General features: G+C 39.3%; 1 protein-coding gene across 1 annotated transcript in view; it reads left to right on the forward strand.

Annotated features, from left to right (window-relative positions):
- Positions 1-19741, forward strand: part of uba6 (ubiquitin like modifier activating enzyme 6) — a 135535-nt gene that overhangs the window by 81334 nt on the left and 34460 nt on the right. The window contains exons 17-23 of the mRNA XM_069924701.1: positions 5937-6017; positions 7641-7718; positions 10974-11155; positions 12102-12207; positions 15234-15323; positions 16570-16650; positions 17875-18003. Coding sequence (XP_069780802.1) covers positions 5937-6017; positions 7641-7718; positions 10974-11155; positions 12102-12207; positions 15234-15323; positions 16570-16650; positions 17875-18003 — 747 coding nt within the window. The remainder of the gene's footprint in view (positions 1-5936; positions 6018-7640; positions 7719-10973; positions 11156-12101; positions 12208-15233; positions 15324-16569; positions 16651-17874; positions 18004-19741) is intronic.

Consider the following 19741-nt stretch of genomic DNA (forward strand, 5'->3'; position numbering starts at 1 on the left):
TGTTAATGGAGAAGTGTTCAGAGAGCTCATTGCTGTATCTGACCCAACCTTGTTGGTTTTCGTGCAGTTGGATAATCATGTTGAGGAACTTTGGGGGGCATCCGATGCGCTCTAGTATTTGCCAAAGCCCTTTCCTGCTCACAGTATCGAAGGCTTTGGTGAGGTCAACAAAGGTGATGTAGAGTCCTTTGTTTTGTTCTCTGCACTTTTCTTGGAGCTGTCTGCGGGCAAAGACCATGTCAGTAGTTCCTCTGTTTGCGCGAAAGCCGCACTGTGATTCTGGGAGAATATTCTCGGCGACACTAGGTATTATTCTATTTAGGAGAATCCTAGCGAAGATTTTGCCTGCAATGTAGAGCAGCGTGATTCCCCTGTAGTTTGAGCAGTCTGATTTCTCGCCTTTGTTTTTGTACAGGGTGATGATGGTGGCATCACGAAGGTCCTGAGGCAGTTTTCCTTGGTCCCAACAAAGCTTGAAAAACTCATGCAGTTTGACATGCAGAGTTTTGCCGCCAGCCTTCCAGACCTCTGGGGGGATTCCATCCATACCTGCTGCTTTGCCACTTTTCAGTTGTTCGATTGCCTTATATGTCTCATCCTGGGTGAGGACCTCATCCAGCTCTAGCCTTAGGGGTGTATATGTTAGCAAAAACTAGCATTTTATTATGTAGTTTACCTGTAAGAATAATATAATGACTATATTTATTTGACAAAGTGTTTTGATGTTCAAAAGGGATTTTCTGGTTAATTAAAATAGAAATTCCCCTAACTTAGCACCAGAAGAAGAATGAAAACATTGTCCTTTCCATTTTGAAAAAAAGTTTGGCATTATCACAATTTCTGAGAAAAAATGATTTCTACCTTTAGGTGCCTGACATGAACAAACTCTGTTCTGCATTTAATTTCATGATTTAACCCTTTAATGTTCCAAGAGATAGGTCTGGTTAGATGAATCATGTCTTAATTAATGTTATGAAAACAATCCAGCACAGTTTGTCACCATTCTCCAAACACTCATCTTGAATGCATGCACTAAAATGGATTGTATAAACCATGAAGCCAAAACAACCTTGCAAACTTTGCTCTTTCTACGCAAACACCCACCCCTCCAAACAAACAGCAACATGCTCATAAAAAATTACACTTTATATTCTTGTGCTTGTGAAAAATCTTAGTATAGCTCCTTATTTAAAAAATTATAATTTTTCCCAATTAATTAAAAATTATATAAAAGAATATAATCAATATGAAAATTAAAGTTTTCAGCAAAGAAGCACATTATAATAAACTTGTGTTTCTGTCACACTATCAACAGGAAAAAAAACAAATATAAGCTGGCGTATAAAATTCATCAAAACATCTAGACGCCGAGCATTCAAAATAATACCATATCATTAAAAGTTAAAGGAAAGCCTCCAGAAATATAAAGATCATTTATTGTTTTTAAAGCTCAATAAAAACAAGCATCTAAAACCTATACTTGATTAATATAAGATTTTTCACACTTAAAATAGGCTCTGCACGTGTACATTATTCTAATGTTGGCCCTATTTCCCTTGATTGCTTAATAAACTAAGCACACAACCCTATTTTCCCATGGTCAGATAATAAACTACACACACTGTTATTGACAAGTGAATAACAAAATTAAATAATTTTACTTTAAAGTAAAATTAATATATTTAAATCTTTACTGTCGAAAGAAAAACAAAATAAGATAAAATAAAACATTGCCCTTTTAATTCACAAAGAGAACAACCAAACTTCCCCCACTCAAAATAAAACAAAGAAAAACCTTCAGAATAGAAAAAGAAACACAGCAACTAAAAGCTCATATTAGGCTTGAAGTTGAAGGAGATTCATTCAAAACTTTGCCTGCCACTTCCACCGATTTAAGTACCTTGTGACCGTATCAAAAGTGATCCACAGACGAGCTGGTTTGAATCCTTTCTTGTACAACTCAGATATGACTTCTTCATATTCTTTTCGCATATCCATAACTTCACGACAGTAGTCTTCAACAATTCTAATTTGTTGCCCCTGATAATTCAGATTTCTTCTCTGACGAGCCCCATGGATAACATGATCCTTTACTTAGTAATAATGAAACCGTAGGATTATCAAATGTGAGCGATGTCCCGAAGTTGGCTTGAGAACTACGGATCGATGAGCTCTGTCAAGCTCAGGCTTCATGGGGGGAAAAAAAGCTCCTTTCCAGAAACTTCCATGAGCAAATTTTAAAATAAGTTGGTCAGCTGGTCACTTTCTGTGTCCTCTTCTACTCTCCGAATCAATCACTTTTGAAGTCAACTTGAAGTTCTTAGCTGATGATTTGGAACAGAGTTTCAAGCTTGATAAAACGTTCCATCAACTGACTCCAAACCTGTCTCCACAGCTTCCAAGCGATCGTCAATTGCTGATAATGGCTGTACAACGTTTTCAAGAGCAGATTTAATTTCCCGGTTATTTCCCATGTATGTTTGTTCAACATGTCAGAAATGGAGTCTGCAGTCCTTTTTTTTTGTTTTTGGTGTTTTTAACTGTTTTTGGCAGATTTAGCACTTCTAGTAGCATCCATTTTGAATAACAGCAATATTAATTAGTAGTGCAAATTATAAAACACTTTGGTTAAAAATTAAAGTTTGAAAATAAACAGGAGCACCTAACTACTGCTGTTATGCCATGCAGTAGCCAGCTGGAAGTCTCGTCCAGAACCAGGGTCATAGAAATAAAGGAATTTAGGGCTAAAATGAAAATAAACTTTGTCACACACGGGGAAGTCCAACTTTGGAATTATTTATCCAGTGTGAGGTGTTGCATTTTATTAGGTCCAATGTAAGGAGAAAGTGGTTTCAAATTGCTCCCTTAAACTCACATTGCACCTTAAGCAATCCCTAAGTTCTCTGTTATTAGTAAGGGATTGCTTAAGGTGGTATGTGAGTGGGAAGGGAAGGTTGAGAGCCACTGTTCTGATCTAATTGTTACTGAAATATTTTGCTTGAGAAGAATTGTCATTGGCCCACTTCCTTTGGAGTTCTGAAACCATGCACATTACGAGTCAATTAGGTACGATTAAAACAGTGGTTTTCAAACATTTTTTTCCCACTCACATACTACCACCTTAAGCAATCCCTTTCTAATCACAGAGCACCTATAAAATAGGGATTACTTAAAGTTTTAGAGGGGCATTTTGAAATCCACTGGTATGCACTAAATGCCATATCCTTTGGGTGCATTTGATCTACAGAGAGATATTGGGGAGCAAGTCCACAGGATCCTGAAAGTGGCAACACAGGTAGAATCATGGAGCTACAGCATGGAAATAAACTCTTTGGCCCAACGCGTCCATGCAAACCAAGTTGCCCATCTAAGGTAAACCCACTTTCCTGTGCTTGGCCCGTCCTAACTCCTTCCTATCCATCAATCTGTTCACGTCTTTTAAAATGTTACACTTGTACCCACCTCTGCCACTTCCTCCAACAGCTCATTCCTTATGCCCACCACCCTCTGTGTGGAAAAAGTCGACCCTTGGGTCCCTTTTAAATCTATGGCCCCACAGCTACTTTTAGACTCTCCTACCTTGACGAAAAGATTGACTCTTCAGCTCATTTATTTCCTTCAAGATTTTACGTACCTCAGTAGTATGATCTTGCACCCTTTCCAATTTAATGAGGTGCTTCTTTAAGCAAGATGACTGAAATGCACTCGATATTCCGTATGTGACCTTAACGATATCTTCTACAGTTATAGCACAATGTCCCAGTTCCTGAAATGAACTCCCTGACTGATTTTTAAAAAACCTATGCCTTCTTAACCACTCTGTCTACCTCTGTCTTCACTTTCAGGAAGCTATGTGCTTGCCTCTCTGTTGTACAGCAGTCCTTGGTGCCCTATTGTTACCTCATATAATCTTCCTCATTGTCCACTGTATCACCTATTTTAGTGCCATCCTCAAACCTACTAACCATGGCACTGACATTCTCATACAAACAACAATGGATCCAGCCTCTCCTTGTGTAATACTGCTTGTTATAGTCTGAAAAACAACCCTCCATCACCATCCTCTATCTCCAATGCCAAGCCAATCTTGATTCCAATTGGCTAATTTCCCCTGGGTCATGTGCAAGCAAATCTTTGGACCAGCCTACCATGTGGAACCTTGTCAAATGCCTTGCTTAGTCCATGTCGACAATGTCTTGCACTTTGCTCTCATCTATCTTCTCCATCATGATTTCAAAAAATAAATTCAACAAATTAATGAGGCACCATTTCCCATGAACAAAACCATGCTGACTATCCCCAGTCAGTCCTTTTCTATCCGAGTGGTGTTGGACTTGCTGATCATTGATTTCAGGCTCTCTGGTCTGTAGTACCTGGAGTTTTCCTTGCAGCCTTTTTTAAATAACAACACAATATTAACTACCCTCCAGAATGTGCTAACTTGGATAGTTTCTCTGGTGGATAGAAGTATGCAAATGGTATTAGGGTTGACAATCATATTTTTCTAACCGGGGTGGAAATGTCAGAAACTGCAGTGCATAGTTTTGGGGTGAGAGGTGGAATGTTTGTTGAAGATTTAGAAGGCAAGTTTTTTTTTATATTGAGAGTGGTATGGGCCAGGAAAACACTGCCAGGGAAAGTGATGGAATGGCTACAGTAACAATATTTAAGGGGCATGTGGGCAAACACATGTATCCGAAAGAGTTAAGTAGATTCAATAGACATTTGACTTTCAAGAGAATCATGACGTATAGTTTTAGAACTGAATATTAACATGAACTCAAAGATCATTTCTAGATGGTGTTGTAAGAGGGTGAACAGCATACTTCTCCATCTGTTTTTCTTATGTTCTATGAGCACAACAGGTCTTTGTCGTGACTCAAAACATATACAGCTTTTATTGATGGATTTGACCAAATTCAAATAATTGTTTTGACCAAAGTTGCTGTCTTCAGGGATAATGGATTCATGAAACAAATTTTCTCAAAATGTACACAGCTATTCATCATAAAGTGACATCTTTCAATAAAAAAGCCTTTCTGCTACTTAGATTCTTACCTACTTTAATGCAGCGGAGCTGTGATATTCTGAGCTAAACAATTTTTTCATAAATATGATGGAGTCTTGTGCATTTACTGGCTGCGTGAGCCAATTAACAGAACCCCCATTATCTCAGAACTTTTTCCAACCAAACTGTCTTTTTATGTGTGTAGAAACAATTTGCTTTTACTTTAGCTTCTTAAGAATGAACTTGCATATATTTCAGTAAAATCCCCGTTATCCGGAATTCAAGCAACCAAGCAACCTCAATCAAGCCTCAAGCAACCAGCAAAAACAAATCGCGGAAAATAAATAGGTAAAAAATACTAAAGTTTAAAATTGGCGCTCCCTAGTGGTTAGTTTGTCATTCACGCAACACGCAATCTCAAGCAACCGGAAAATGTATTTATCCAGCATCTACCAATCCCCATCAGTGCCGGATACCGAGGGTTTTACTGTACTTCCCTCTAATTAGCTATTTGCGAGTGTGTGAGAATGTAGAAATGTTAGAGCTAACCAGATATTGATTATTTAATAAGCCACCATAGAAAAGATTAAAAGTTTCTAGATTACATATCCTATTCTTATAATAAAATAATGATGGTGAATTAATGACTTCTATTCATTTCCACTGGTACCCTCTATAAACACTATACTGTAATTTCAGTGCATGTAAGCAATATCCATAGACAATACAACGTTTGTGTTGAACTTTTTACTTTCTGTTTTATAGGCCTCAAGGGAAAATGAGATTCTAAATAGAAATTCAGACTTGCGTTTAGCTTTGAATTCCGTTTGTGAAATGTAGATTTTGAACCACTTAAGGTGTTTTTTTCTCTGTTGAGTGCACTGCATATGGAATCCCAGTATGTCTAAAGCAAAACTTTTAATTTCAGGTTGGATGTGGTGCAATTGGCTGTGAAATGCTTAAAAATTTTGCTCTTCTTGGGATTGGCACTGGTTCTCAACAAGGAATGGTAAGTATTACAATTATGTATGAATTATTTAAATGGTAATCACATATATGTTTGTATGTGTAGTTGACAGCCTGCATCAGTGTGGTGGGCCAAAGCAAAGGAGGAGATTGCCATGTCCTAGCAGAGCTACACGTGAGGTACCAGAAAACTGTAGGATAACTAATATTGTACTGTAAGGAATTACTGGCTGGTGAACCTTGGATCACTGGTGGAAACTTATCTGAAGGAATTCTGAGAAACAAGATCATTTATATTTGGGAAGGCAAGGACTGATTCAGGATCATCAGCTGACTATATTTCACAAATTCAATTGAGTTTTTCTGAAGAGGTAACTCAGAGGATGGACAAGGATATGGCCATAGGCATTGTCAACATGGACTTTATTAAGGCCTTTAATATGGTCTTGCTTGGTAGACAGGTCTAGAGGCTTGGTGCCCTAGTTTAGAAGCTAGGTACACAGTGAATCCAGAGTGGGCTCGTTTGTCAGATACAGAATTGGTTTTGGTGGGAGGAGTTAAAGGATGGTTGTGGAGGTTTGTTTCTCAGATTGCAGGCTTGTGACCAATTGTATGCTGCAGGGATCAGATCCCTGTTGTTGGTCATACATAACAGATGAGATGAGGGTTTATTGCCGTGTACATCTACGTAAGATATACCAATGCCAATAGTATAAATGAATTACCACAATATGCCAATAATTGAGTTTGAACAGCAGGTGTTTTCCATTGTTTCCACAAACACTGATAATTTTTTCAGACTGCCAGCAGCCAAGATTTAGTGCTAAATTCATTATTTTCCTTTGGTTGTAGCTTCTCTGTGACCTATTAAGGCACGACCAGTCACTAATGGAATCCCAAGCAAATCACAACAGCTCTATGATTGGCTAACCAATGGAACTTCATAAGTTGTTGGGCTATATGTGGCATGTTATCCTTTTTTCTTTCATTTTACTTGCCTGTTGTCTTTAAAATCCCCTGCTGCTGTACCTCCACAAATGACATTCCCTGAAAGCTCAACCTTGATAATACACTTTAATTTGTCCTTTTAAATTTGATTTGTGCACAATTGATTTTCATACCACTTGAGTTTACCTTGAATCTTTTTAGACAATTTATGTAACTTGGGTTATATTAGAGAATTAAATGCTGCTGGCCTTTGAGTGACTGTTGAAGCAGTCTGAAAAGAACTGGACATCTTTGATATTTGTCAAAACTTCTCTTTGGCAGTGTCATCACCCGAGTATGATGAGGAAAGATTTAATCTGTTTATTCTAATACAGGTCAAGTACCCTTTATCCGAATTGTATGGGACCATTTTAAAAATGCACTCATTCATGCATTCACATTACAATACAAATATTTACAAATACACTCAATAACAAGGTCCCATTCTCGGGATTTCAAAACTCTATTACGTATTACCTTATGGGACCATGGATGAAGAAAGTTTTGGATTTCTAGTATTTGGATAAAGGGTACTCAACTATACTCATAAATATAATGTACAAATAAACTGAACATTTTCTTTGATACAGTTACACAGGTATGGAAAATAAATGACAATTAGAAGTTACCGCAGGACAAAAAAAATCTAATCAAGTGCTTTGGTGTGATTCCCTTACAGATTACCATCACTGACCCCGATTTAATTGAAAAATCCAATTTAAACAGGCAATTTCTCTTCAGACCACAACACATACAGGTATGATGAAAAAAAAGCTGTAACTAAGTGCATCTTCTGAATTGGAAGAGTTTCTACAAAAATGAAAGAATACTACACAGCCTTCTGTAAAATCAGTATTAATTTAACTATTAGTAGCATGTTTACTCCCATTGGCCTCACAATATGTAAGCAAGAGGCAAGAATGGCCGAAGATAACACAACAGAATCCATTGCATTTAATGATAAGGTTTACCAGATGATACACAACCCTGAGATTGTTTTTCCTACGGTTATTGGTAGTGCACAAAAAACTGTACACAATGTACAAATGTAAACAAACTGCAATACAGAGAGAGAAAAAAACACCAATGAAGTGCAAAAGTAAGAGCCCTTAAATGAGTCCCTGATTAAGTTTGTTGTTGAGGAGAGGAAGCAGCTGTTCCTGAACCTGGTGGTACAAGTCTTATTGCACCTATCCTGTCTTTCCTGTTTCTTTGGTTTTTCTGTTAACCTCCTTTCTTCTCCCCCCCCTCTGCCTTCCCTTTCCCCTTCCAGCTCTCCTTCTCCCCCCTTCCCTCTCTATTCATCCAGCCGTCCCTCCTTCCCTTGATTGCTCCCTTCTCCAGCTATTACTTCCTGCTTTTGTAACCCCGCTTCTACCCATTCTTTTATTTAGTCACCTGCTGACATTTTTCCATAACTTGATAAAAGGCTCAAGCCCAAAAAATAACTTTGTTATATAAAGGACACTGTTTGACTGCTGAGTTTCTCAGCATTGTGTTTTTACGTCTTTCCTGATGGAACGGAGAGTCTGCAGAAAGATAGGTTAAGTGAGTGGACAAGGGTCTGGCAGTTGAGGATATCCACTTTGGAAGGACGAATGGAAGATCTGATTATTATTTAAATGGAAACCAATTGCAGTTTGCTGCCATGCAGAAGGACTTGGGAGTGCTTGTGCAAGAATCGTAAAAGGTTGGTTTGCAGGTGCAGAAGGCTATCCAGAGATGAGGGGGTTAGCCTATGAGGAGAGATTGAGTCATTTGGGACTGTACTCATTAGAATTTAGAAGAATTGGAGGGGATCTTAATGAAACATAAAATTATGAAACACATAGGTAAGATAGAGGTAGGCAAATTGTTTTCATTGGTGGGGGAGGCTAGAACTAATGGACATAGCCTCATGATTCAGCATAGTAGATTTTGGATAGAGAGGGTGGGAAATCTGTTCCATTCACTGCATTGAAGCAGTGGGGGCTATCTCAGTAATATATGTAAGACAAGGGTGGATAGATTTTCACATAGTAGGCAAATTAAAGGATATGGGAATTAGTCAGGTAGGTGGAGGTGAGCTTATCTTCAGACCAGCCATGATCTCATTGAATGGCGGAGCAAGCTTGATGGGCCAGATAGCTTACACCTGCTCCTATATCTTAAGTTCTTATGTAGCAGCGAGATCAGAACGTGTGTTGGATGTTGTGGATCCTTGATTGCTGCTGTTCTCGACAGCAATATTCCCTGTAGATATTCTCGATGGTGGGTAGGGTTTAGCCTGTGTTGTTCTGGGCTGTGTCCACTACCTTTTGTAGGGCTTTTCACTAGGGGTATTAGTCCATTGTTGGGAGAACCTAACTGGATTCCCTCTGTGGTCATCCAAAGTTATTTAGCGGATTGAAGGAGCCCACCATACAGTTATTGTCAACCATGAATATTGCACCAAGGATTTGGTGTATGGACAGGAGTGGAAAGAATGTTGAGTGACCTAGGCCTCAGGCAAGAGAGTTCTATCAGGGGAGGCTGAAGGTTTTTATGAATATATTACAATACTTCTCCACACAAGGAATGCTGGTGGAATGTGTTTTTTAAAAAAAATTCCCACCCCTGTTGTCTGAACCTCAATCTAATCTTCATTTTCAAGTTTCTATGTAGTGTTTGTCTGTGTTGCTTTTAGTTGATGGTGATGTTGATAGAATTCCCCCCTTCATGTACATCATCCCATAATGCCATTTTAAAAAATTAACCCTTAATTTTAGAATGAACCCTTCTGGCTTTCTTCCCTTTCCTACTCTCAGAGAATTTTAAAACCCACTCAAGCTCTCAAGTGGCATTTCACAACCTATCCTTTGACTGAGCACCCATCTTATCTTGTGCCTTTTTGACATGTGTTTGGAATGTTATTTTATGCCCCTTAATGCAGGTTCTTCTAGCAAAAGTGCAATTTCGAAGAGCTCAAGAGCACTGATTTCTTTGCCAGCAAGTTTGAAAGAACCATTGTTTCACTGGATTATTTCTGAGAGGAATTTACTCCAGTTCAGAATCACTATTTGCAAATGATGTTCATTTTCATTCTGACATTATTGATCCATAATTCACGGTGATTCTGCTCTCTCTTGTGCCAATTGATCTGGGCATGAATGAAGTTTGCAGTTAATGGAAGCGTTCAAAATGGTCTGTCATAAAATCAAACTTCCAAAAGTAGATCTCTACCATTTTGTGTCCCTAATGACTTAGACCAACTTATTGGTGTACCTGCTTACTGTAGTCAGGGAAAAGGTGTTTACCTTGACTGTGAAAACTGGGAAAGTAAAAGTATTGCACAGGGCATTGGTGAACTGCTAGTATTCTTCTTTACTGTGCTTAGAATTTAGTTCTATCAAAAAGTCGCTTTCAGGTGGAATTTCCTGGAGAATGAGGCTCCGGAGCAGCTGCGGGTGACTGCGAAGGGATGTTCAGGTGGCAGCATTGAAGGCAGTGTTCTGCCACCTGAAAGGTTTGAAGCGGGGAGAGAAGCTGCAGAACAAACGCTGGCTCCTGAGTCCAGGCTGGGGCAGCCTTCTGACAGCTCGCTTCCCTGGCCCGGGACTGTGGGGCTGAGGCGGGGGGTTGGGGGGGGTCTGCGGGGCTGGGGTGGCTGGTGGGGGGCTGCGGCAGCCGGGACTGTCAGACAGTGGGGAGTTGGGTCGCCGGCTGACTGTCATCAGCCCACCCCCTGCTAGACACCTGAAAGCTGCTAGCAGCTTTGCCTGGTGCTGCTTTCAGGTGCAACGGGGGATTTTCGGAGCAGGATATTATACCTACAGAAGAAGGGTTAGGTAGGTAAACCTCCTTGCCGGGTTCTCCACTTTCAGGTGGCTACCCGACAGCCGCATAGGAGTACATTAGGCGGCTTTACAGTCGGGTATTGTGGCCACCTGAAAGTGGCTAAAGATTAGCATTCCCAGTGTGAACACATCTTGCTGATTTATCAATATATTCTGTGCTTTTCTCAGCATTAATCTGTTTTCTGTTTCCATATCAGAAACCTAAGAGTTACACAGCTGCATCAGCCACCTTGATGATAAATCACCAGATGAAAATAGACTCTCACCTGAACAAAGTGTGTCCATCTACAGAGAATATTTACAGTGATGATTTTTATAGCCAAGTAGATGTTGTGATCACTGCACTGGATAATGTAGAAGCAAGAAGATATGTCGACAGGTAACGCGGAAGCAAACATGCTGTCTGTTGCCCAGAAAGAAGGATATCCTTGGGTGGAGTATCTACTTTGGGGAAAGCTTTTAAACAGGCATCAATTTCACCTGTTTTATATATTTTTTTGCTGTTTAAGCTGATTTGCATAATACTGAAGTAAAAATTATGACAGTATTTAACAAAGTAACTGTTTAACAAAATAGCCTCCCAAAAAAAGTAACAATGTAGTTTGAGAAATATTTGTTGGGTCAATTACAAAATACCAACACTGCTATATCAATAATGATTAATGTATTTCTAAATGACTGAAAAATACTTCAGTAAAGTACAGAAATCAAATTCAATTATATTTTCATTTTAATTCTATTTTAGTAAGTATATTTTTTTTAAATGTTGAATGGTGGTTTTTCAGTATCAGAACTAAAGCATCTTCATTCTTTGATGCCTCAAAGGCTCACAAATGTGGAGCAATTCATCCTTTGAATTTGGCCAGTTATGTCATCTACTTTTAAACCATCAGAAAATATCTCAGAATATCTGTATGACTGATATAATTGGCACTTAAAATTCTGTATTCTTTCATTTGTATTTTGATAATCGAATGAAAGTCATTTTCTGTGGATTTTTCATTCCAAAGTATTTCTCTGCCATCTCATTGCTTATGAAGAACAATCACAGCAGGCAAACTGGAGATCTTTGACTCTTGAGTCCTATACTTTGAGTCCTGGTGCACCCAGAACACTGACGATCCCTCTGCCTCCACAGATGCTGCCTGACCCATTAAGTTCCTCTACAGTTTGAATTTTGCTTATGAAATCTTTGCATTTGTGTCAAATGGTTTAGTTAATGTAACATCATCTTGTATGTAAATTCCACCAACTTACAAATTAATTGTATCATTTTGTATTTTTTGAGGTTATTTAGTCTTAAGAGTCATCTTTTCTGTTTGCAGTCGATGTGTATCAAATCAACGTCCTCTTCTAGATTCAGGAACTATGGGTACAAAAGGACACACAGAGGTCATTGTACCAAACCTGACAGAGTCATACAACAGCCATGTAAGTGCACAAATTCTGAACAATGGGACAGCCCCTTTCTTGATTTTAACTTGGTTTTGCATGAGCAAATGCATGGGCCCCGGCTATACCAGCCTCTTTGTCAGTTGTGTGGAACAGTCCCTGTTCATATTCTGCTCAGGTACCACTCCCCAACTCATTCTTTGCTACATTGAGATTGCATTAGTGCTGCCTTATGCATCCATATAAAACTTGACAATTTTACCAAGTTTGCTGACAAATTCCATCCTGCCCTCAAATTACTTGGACTATTTCTGATGCTTCCTTTTCTGGACTTCTCAATCTCGGGAGACAAAATATCTGGAGACATTTATTACAACTCATTGACACCCGGAGCTATCAGATCCACACCTCTTCTCACCTAGTTTCCCATTTCAGATCTCCTGCTCTCCTAGTTTCTCTGTCTCTGCCACATTTGTTTCTGGGATAAAGCCTTCTCTCCTGGGCAACTGAACCATCCACGTTCTGTCACTCATAAACTTCTTATCCACATTCCGCCACAATTCATACCCCTCTGCTCTCACCTACCTCTCCCCAGACAGAACTAGGATAGAGTTCCCTGTCCTTTCTTGTTACCCCATCAGCCTCCCCATCTGGCACTTCTTGATTTGACATTACTAGCAACTACATTATGAACACACTTCCAGCCACATCCTGTCCACACTACCCTTTTCGCAGGAACCACTCTCTCCATGTCTCCTTGGTTCACTCTTGTTTCTTTTTCAATCTTTTTATTAATCATTTTGTAGGTAGATAATACATATGGAGAATAGGAATACATAATCAAAAAAGGGGGGGAAAAAATCACTATATTACATCATATGATATAACATTGTATTACAGCACAATTAACAAATGTGTTCTTAACTCCTCAAATTGAAATCTTATTTTAAAAAAATATATAAAATCACACCTAATCTTAAAAAAAAACTGGGCAGGCTATCCTGAGAATTTATTAATAAGATTTAATTGTCTGTTCTTCACCAACAAAGAGAAAAGAAATAAAATATAATCTGAAAGGGAAAATAGTTATATTATCCAAGTCATGTGTAAGTAATTTATAAAAAGTCACTTCAAATTTATCAGAAGTATCACATGTACGCAGAGAGGAAATGTACAGGAGGGAGATAGATCAGCTCGTTGAATGGTGTAACAACAACAACCTTTCACTCAACATCAGCAAAACCAATTGTGAACTTCAGGAGGAAGTTGGGGAAACACGACCCAGTCCCCATCGAGGGCTCAGTAGAGGAGAGGGTCAAGAACTTCAAATTCCTGGGTGTCAACGTCTCCGAGGATCTGTCCTGCAGCCTCCACTTTGATGCAATCACAAAGAAGGCTCGCCAACGGCTATACTTTGTGAGGTGCCTGAGGCAGTTCGGTACATCACTTCTATGGGTAAACTTCTACAGGTGAACTGTGGAGAGCATTCTGGCTGGTTTCTTCACTGCCTGGTATGGAGGCGCCAACTCTTAGGACAAGAATAAACTCCAGAGGGTTGTTAACTCTGCCTGTGACATCACAAGCACCAGACTTCACTCCATCAAGGACATCTACATGGGGCGGTGTCTTAAAAAAGCAGCCTTTATCTTCAAAGACCCCAACCACCCAGGCCATGCCCTCCTAACAGGAGCCTAAAGACATGCACTCAGTGGCACAAGGACATCTTCTTCCCTACTGCCATCAGATTCCTGAATAATCAATGAACTAGACACTGTCTTGGTTCTCGTGCCCTACTATTGTTTTTTTTTTGCAGTAATCTCGTAAGGTAGTTATAATGTGTATATTTGCACTATGTATGATGCTACCGCAAATCATAGACTTTTATGACTTGTTCATGACAATAAATCCTGATTTTGATATGAAACTCCTATCTATCTCTAAACTTAAACATAACATAATTTGAGAGAGCCACTGAGTCAAAGTAGGTGGATTAGAATCTTTCCATTTAAATAAGTTAGCTCTTATAGCCAAAAATGTAGAAAAGGCTACAACCCAATGTGTGGAACTGGGAACTTCTGGTTCACTCTTCTGCCCACACCATTCCTTCTATCTCCTTAAACACCTCCTCTTGCAATCTCAGTAAGTGCAATGTTCATCGTGAGACCTAAGCCCTCTTCTCTTTCCTAGCCACAGGTGACCACTGTCCAGATAAGGGATCTAATAACCCCCCCTCCCCCTTCTATTTGAGGCCATAAAAGACCTTTGAGACGTGGCAGAGTTTTACAGGCAGCTTAATCTACTCTTTGCACCTGATGGGTACTCTTCAACATTGGTGAAACTAAACCGACTGGACATCTGCTTCTCTGACCATCTGCACTCTGTCTGCAGGGGCTGGCTGGAAGTTAAACTTCCATTTCCGTACCTTTTCAATTTATTTCACCATTCCAGCATTGATCTGTCTGTCCTCAGCCTCATTCATGACCAGGGTGAGGCTAAATGTTAACTTGATGAATGACATATCACATTTCACTTTGGTAGCAGCTGGAATGTTGAATTTCCCATTTTCAAGTTCCTCCTCCCTTGAGTTCCATGTTTGTTTGTTCTTTGCCTAGTCCTTTATTTGATTTTTCCTCATTCATCTTCCCTCCTCAGCTGTCTCTTCCCCTACTAGTCCCACCACATCTCTCACCCCTCCTTCCTTCATTATCTTCTGGCCCTTCCCCAAGGCTGTCACCCCACCCCCCCCCCCCCCCCCCAGCTTTTATGCATGCTATCTCCCCTTTCCATTCTAGTCCCCATAAAGGAATGGAGCCCAGTTTCGTGACTCCCATACCCTGGGAAAAACAAACTTTATCTATGCCCACTTTTCAGCTTAATGACATATTTCCAGCAGCTGGGTGACCAGAACTACGCGCAATACTCCAATGTGGTCTCACTAATGAACAATCTGATGAGTGTGCCTTTCTATTTCAATTATTGTTTGAAAAATGACTCATATGAGTGATAACATATATTGAACATGTAATTATTTTGACATTTTACTAACTCATTGTTGGTTTGTACAGCGAGATCCTCCTGAAGAGGAAATCCCATTTTGTACATTGAAGTCCTTTCCAGCTTTGATTGAACACACAATACAATGGTCCAGAGACAAGGTATGAAGCATGTGCATTATTAATCCAGTGTTTATGGATCAGATACTATTTATTGTCATGTGATAAAACAGAAATGTAATATTACACAAAATTGTCTTTAATCTACCATTAGGCAGACAAATATTCGGAATTAGCATTGAGAGAATGAGAAGCAAAAGAGAGTCCCCTTAGAGTCACTGAGCATCTGTGAATTTGTCTCTAGCACTTCTGCAACCTCTGCCACCAGACTCCAGTTCAGTTCAAACCATCAGCAATCCGAACCTAGAACCAAACCTCTGCCACGATGAGGAAGCCTTCAGCACCCAGGGCTCTTCGGCAGCCCTTCTTGTCCTCGGCACCCTCTGGAATCCTGGTTCTCATGAGCCAGTCTCCAGCAGCCCCTCAGCATGGTATGAGTCCTTTGACCCCACATTGCCAGCAGCCCGCAGCCTGTGTGGGTTTCCCACCCGCAAATCACCAATAGTTGCTGCCTGTGCGTGTCCTTCAGTGAGACACGAAAGTCTGCAAATGCTGTGATTATAGTAAAAGTAACACCAAAATGTAGGAGGAACTCAGCCAGTCTTTTCAGTGTCTACAGGAGACAAAGATGTATTGCTAATGTTTTGGGCCTGAGCCCTTCAAGGAATAAGCCAGAAGCAGGAAATTTCAGAAAGTCTCAGAATTTGAACAATGATGGAAGAATCCAGACCAATAAAGGGTGTTCATTGTATATGATATTTGTGCGAAAGGAAATGGAATGGCGGGTCAGAGAAAGGGAAAGGTGTTGGGAGAAGAAGAGTCGTGGGGATTAACAAAATCCAGAAAAGTTGATATTAATGCCATCTGGTCAGAAGATGAGATGTTGTTCCTCCAGTTTACAGATGGTCTCAGTCTGAGAGTGCACGAGTCACAGAGCCCCTTGCTGGTCCGCCACCATGGTCACCATCTGTAGGGTCGTCTCCTCTGCTTCTCCTTCTTAATGCCCCTGCTGGACACAGGCTAGGTCATTTGGGTCCACACCCCTTGGTCGCAGGATTTTAAATAAAACACAGTCAGCTCCTTTAACAGACTGTTTAAAGCCTGTACGGAGCTGTTGGCGGAAGGACTGGCAGTAGGACCCACAGGGGAGCGTTCTGTCTCTTCCCCCCACCCCACCCCTTTCCCGTGTCTGCACCAGCAGCAGCAGTGCTGTTATAGAAGCTCTGCCATTTTATTTTACAACAGCAAGTAAATTCTAATAAACAATTTTATTCTATTCTTATTTCAGTTTGAAACCTCCTTTTCACACAAACCCTCAATGTACAACAAGTTCTGGGATACCTATAAATCAACAGACAATGTGCTACAGGTGAGAATAATTGTACTGAGATACAAGCTAAAGAACCAGGCATTTTTAAAAAATGTCTATTATTTCATATAAATTGATAGCACCCAGCTGCTTCCATATATTGAAAGAGCCTGCAAGATGGGGCATTCACTTGAGAAGGTAGTTGATTACTTTTTTTCCCCTAAAGTTTTTGCTTTTGTTTGCTTTACAATAGGTCTATGGGTACATATTTGCTCATTTATCATGGTACAAATTTTCCTTTTTTCTAACCTGCTAAAGAAAAAGCATAATTCCTTACATTTCTGCCTTTCTGTTAGAAACACACAGCATCAGTTGTCATTGATGGAGAAGCTGTGGACAGGACACAGTTTCCTTTCTTTTGTTTTTTCCATTGAATTATCTTCCTCCTTTACTCAGTTTCATGTCATTTTTTTGATGTGAGTCTTGCTTTCCAGAGGGTGGTAGCGAACTGATGAATTAATATTCATTGCAGCCAATACAAAACGCAGGCCAGACTCTGCGATTCAAGTCAGAATTTGGAACAGCATTTCTATCTTTATTTTAAATATTGTTACTTGTGTTTCTTACTGCTGAATAAAGAACAGTTCACTTCTATTACTGCACCATTTGGGCTGTTTACTAGTAGTACTGTAAAAAATATTTTTTTGTCATTCAAATTTTATAAAGAAAATCAAAATTATTTAATACATTGAAGTCAAACTTTTTCAGGAAGTCATGTTATTCCTGTGACTTATATGAGTACATCATCAGTAATTTTTGTTTGGTTAATCTTGAAGCAAATTATTTATGGGCTTTGAACATATTTCAACAACTAAGTACAATTAGTAGAAGGACTCCACATCATCCACATCAGTTCAGTGAATCTCTATTCCATTTATACTCATTGTCACTTCATTTCTTAACCATGCAACGGGGTCATGCCACTATTTATTTCTGTTAACCATGCAACTTTGGATATATTATATAATATATACAGAGGCTTAAATCCTAGAAGTATTGAACTTTTCCAGTTTTGCAGTGATGACTAACAATTAGTTTTGTTTCGTGAACAATGAGTTAAAATAGAAGAGGAATTTATATAATTTATGCTGCATGTTTATGTTTTGCTTTATTCTGTTCTCATGGTAGCAGTGTTTGACTTCAATTATAAAATCAAATTTATAATGGGAGGGGTACTTGTATGTACGAGGATTTAATAGTTCTATTTTGCCCTTTATTTTACAGCGAATGGAAAAAGGAGAGAGTTTAGAAGGTTCATTTCAAGCAATTAAATTACTTAGTAGATGGCCCACAGACTGGCATCAGTGTGTGTCACTGGCACGAGTAAAATTTGAAAAATATTTTCACCACAAGGTAAGATTTTATAATTTTACTCAGTCCATCAGTTGTGTACACAAATAATTTTAAGATCTCTTTCAATGAAAATATCATCATCAGTGAGATATATAGCATGGAAGCAAGCACAGTGGGGGAAATTTACAGTGACCAATAAATCTACCAACCCACACATCTTTGAGATGCGAGAGGAAATCAGAGATCCAGAAGCAACTCGTGTGGTAATGGGAAGAACATCAAAACACCACACAGACAACACCTGACATCAACAATGTGCCCAGGTTTATAGCACTGCAAGACAGTGGCTCTATTAGCTCTGCTGCCAGCTGCACCACTTGTGTTCTATATTACAGTTTTAGAATTCAAATTGAAGGACCGTACTAAACAGTGCTTGTAAATGACAAATAATGTTATAATTTTACCTTTTCCTGCCCTCCAAGCCACCATCCTGACCACTTGATTTCCCCCCAGTTCTTGCATATATTGCTAGTATTATCTCTTTAGTGTACTCTGGTTTGTGCACTAATTTTCTTATTTCTGTCAGAAGAAGACATGTACCCAGCTTTTGACATGATCCAACTTGGTAGATGGATCTAGAAATTAGGGCACATGGGGTGTAAGGTGTTTTGGCAAACTGGATCCAAAACTGGCTTGGTGATCAGAGATAGAAATAGAGGGTTGTTTCTCTGACTGAAAATCTGTAACAGTGGTGTACAGCAGGGATTGTCATTGGCCATTGATATAAATTACTTGGATGAGATTTACAATAGTCTGATAAATTAACTTGTTGACGACATGACAACGTCAACACGGGTGGATAGTGTATGCCTTGTTTGCCTTCATAGGCAGGGATATTGAAATAATGTTTGAGATGTCACGTTGCAGTTACACAATATTTTTTGTGTGGTCTAAAGAATGTCTTGTATGAGGCTCTGGTCATCACACTACAGAAAGAATGTGGAAGGGAGAGGAAGAGTGCAGAGGGGATTCACAGAATGTTGAATTGTATAAACTGCAGATACTGGAATCTTGACAAAGCAATGAGAATCTGGAGGAACTCAACCGATCAGTCAGTATCAATGTGGAGAAATAGTCAGTCAATATTTCAGGTCGGGTCTCTTTACTGAAACTAAATTTAACAGTGTCCTCCATAATGTTCGGGAGAAAGACTTTTTTTTTCCTTTTAGTTGCTCCTGTGCTCCTCATTTTTAAATTTGTAATCAAGCATTTCACATGTGATTAAAGTGCGCATTCCAGATTTTTTAAGGATTATTTGTATACATTTTGGTTTGACCATGTAGAAATTGCACCACTTTTATAGTTCCCCAATTTCAGAGCACCCTAATGTTTAGGACATTTGACTTCACTGGTGTTTGTGATTACTCAGGTATGTGTAATTGCTTCATTAGTACAGGTATAAAAGAGCTAGGCTTGCTTCTAAGCTTTTGATCACCTTTGGAGTCTATAGTTGTCATTATTCAACAGGAGGATGAGAGTTGTACCAATGAAAGTCAAAGAAGCCATTATGAAGCTTAAAATAAAATAGTCAGAGACATTACCCAAACCTTAGGTTGACCAAAATCAACTGGAACATCATTAAGAAGAAAGAGTGTATTGGTGAGCTCAGGAATCATGAAGAGACTGGTATTCCAAGGAAGACTTCCACTGCTAATAACAGAAGAATTCACATCATAATGAAGAAAAATCCCCAAATGCTTGTGACAGAGCAAACACTCTTCAGCAGACAGTTGTGGAT

This window comes from Narcine bancroftii, chromosome 1, assembly GCF_036971445.1.
Source record: "Narcine bancroftii isolate sNarBan1 chromosome 1, sNarBan1.hap1, whole genome shotgun sequence".
Taxonomy (NCBI): domain Eukaryota; kingdom Metazoa; phylum Chordata; class Chondrichthyes; order Torpediniformes; family Narcinidae; genus Narcine; species Narcine bancroftii.